Raw genomic sequence first — 2576 nt, 5'->3', positions numbered from 1 at the left:
AGCGGAACAATGACAACATTCTAGGTCAGTGTTTTCCAACCTTAGCCATTTTAAGATGTCTGGACTCGGGAAACACTATTCTAGGTGCCGACTTAGAAACCAAGAGGTTGCAAGTTCTAGGCTTCACTTGGGCATGAAAGCCAGTGGATGAAAGCCATTCGCTCTCCCATCCCTTCCCAGTTCCTGTAAGCAAACTATTATTCAGTAAGAAAAATCAGCTATGTTAAAAAGTATGTACTGGGTCGAGACAAAAAACTAAGCAGTAACTGATGAATTCCTAATGTTCATTCCGGCTTCTTGTCCCTCTGTGTGAGCAGCCAAAACAGAGGGCTTGTATCCGAAAGCAACCACACATACAAGCCAACATTTAAGTCTAGAAAGACAACTCGGCTTTTCTTGATGGAACATTTGACTTAACTGGAGAGTAGGACAGACATTTCCAGTTCTACTGCTACAGTCAGATAGTATTCAGGACTATTCTTGAAGAGTATGCACAAACCACAGCGTCATGCAAACTGGGGCAGAGGGGGCATGGTGAAGGGATCATTCCTTATACACAGTTCTGCTTCATGTCTGATTTCGGAATTCCCTACCTACCCTGTAATTTGAACAGCCCTGGTGACTCCACCCCTTCTATACATTAATAGCAGTTCCTCAGTCCAAGCCAGTCCTGTCATCTGATAGATCCCAACAGGTGTACATGCAGCCGACTGCCCGTCTTCCCCCAGCCCCCAACCTCCTCCCCTCTGGGATGGCAGGGCTGACATTTGAACATGCTTAGCTACGCCAAGCCTTTCGGGAGACGCCTCCGACAACTCTCGGTGCTCCTTGCCAGAGGAGCAGAAGCAGCACCTAGCCCCTCTTTCTACCCTACGTTTTCCAGCCATGACCGAAGGCAAGGCTCTCAAAGTCCGGGTGACCTTTGCTATTATTTTGATAGGGGTTGCCTTGATGTTCACGGCAGTGGTGACCGATCACTGGGCTGTGCTGAATCCTAAGGTGGAGGAATACAACACTACCTGTGAGACAGCTCACTTTGGGTTATGGCGGCTGTGTATCAAACGGATCTACATTGAAGAAAACAAGATGGAGAAGGAACAGGGTTGTGGGCCCATAAGCCTGCCAGGAGGTACGTTGGTTGCTCTGATCCCTATGTAAGCACCTTGGCAGGCTTGCTTGAGGCCATGCAGTTCAGCCATGACTTTTGCTTTCAGCTTAACCCCCTGGCCTGTTTGTTCTCACTTCTTTGAAGTTCTGTCTCTCTTGGCATAAATTATCCAGGCAACTTCCTGGTGGTTTTGTAGAGGAGGGAAAATGCATTAAAAGAAAACCAGAGAGAATGGGCAGTCACAGACCTGATAGGTTATTGGCATTCAGCATCAAGAATGGGAATGTGATTGAGTGCAAAGAAAGGTTCTGGGAAAATATCTCCACGTTTCTCACATAATTGATCAAGGTTAGAATAGATTCTGCACACTTAAAAGCCTAGATCAGGAGTGTCAAACTGCTGGCCTGCGGGCCGAATGCATCATGAAGAAACCGCGCCCACCCCATTGCCGACAATGGAAAAAAAGTCACGATATGTGACGTGACGTCGTGAGTTTGACACCCCTGGCCTAGACCCCCAAGGATCGTGTTTGAATCATATTGTGCATGGTTGATACATAGTTTAGGGTTTGATTATTTCCAAGGGTTGTGGTGCCAGGAAGAGAGCTCACTGTCAAGCTACTCCTTTGTATATTTTTACTGTTGGTTTGGCTTCAGAAAAAAAATGGGAATGGGGCAATCTTTTCCATTCCACTAGACTGGAAGAGTGGTGTCAAGGCAGAATAAATAAAGGCTACTGGAGTATGAATTCTGCATTGGGAATAGGACTACATAGAATAACCATACAGATAGTCATTGGTTTATGACCACAACCGAGACAGGGTTGTAAGTCAGTTGGACATGATTTTATGACAGTTTTTATAATGTTTGTTAAGTGAATCACCACAATGAGTGTTTTTTATTGGAAATCAGTAAACTAGGTCACAAATCACGATCATATGAACATAGGATGCTGCAACCAGTCATAAATGTGAGCCAGGTGCCAAGCAGTTGAATTGCAATCACATGACCCTGTGGGAGGGAGTGTTATGATGGTCGTAAGTGCAAGTACAGGTCATAAGTCGCTATTTCCAAGGCTGCTGTAACCTTGAACCATCTTTAAACAAATGGCCGTAAGTCAAGGATTACCTATATACTACTGTGAAAAAAGAACTATGGATTTTTCTAGAGTTGAGAATAGGATTCTCTTTTTTGGGGTCCTTGACCCTGTAACCAGATTTACAGAGCCTTCAGAACAGATAACTCTCTTCAATAAAATAAGACTCAGGGTGATTGTATTTGCAGAATGAATAAGGCAAGATAGGAAGGGGGTATCTATGCCTCTGTATCTTTCTATATCATCGATCTATCTACCTATTATCTACCTATCATCTATCTATCTATCTACCTATCATTTATCTATCATCTATCTATCATCCATCTATCATCTATTTCTATCTCTTTCTATCATATATATCATCTATCTCTCT

General features: G+C 43.9%; 1 protein-coding gene across 1 annotated transcript in view; it reads left to right on the top strand.

The window, feature by feature from the left end:
- The first annotated feature begins 685 nt into the window (after positions 1–685).
- CACNG1 (calcium voltage-gated channel auxiliary subunit gamma 1) overlaps positions 686–2576 on the top strand; it is a 27720-nt gene continuing 25829 nt past the window's right edge. The window contains exon 1 of the mRNA XM_015816961.1: positions 686–1129. Coding sequence (XP_015672447.1) covers positions 886–1129 — 244 coding nt within the window. The 5' untranslated portion in view covers positions 686–885. The remainder of the gene's footprint in view (positions 1130–2576) is intronic.

Source organism: Protobothrops mucrosquamatus, unplaced genomic scaffold (assembly GCF_001527695.2).
Source record: "Protobothrops mucrosquamatus isolate PMUCROS unplaced genomic scaffold, P.Mucros_1.0 scaffold539, whole genome shotgun sequence".
NCBI lineage: Eukaryota > Metazoa > Chordata > Lepidosauria > Squamata > Viperidae > Protobothrops > Protobothrops mucrosquamatus.
Note: the sequence above shows the minus strand (reverse complement) of the source record. Positions and strands in the feature narration are given on the sequence as shown.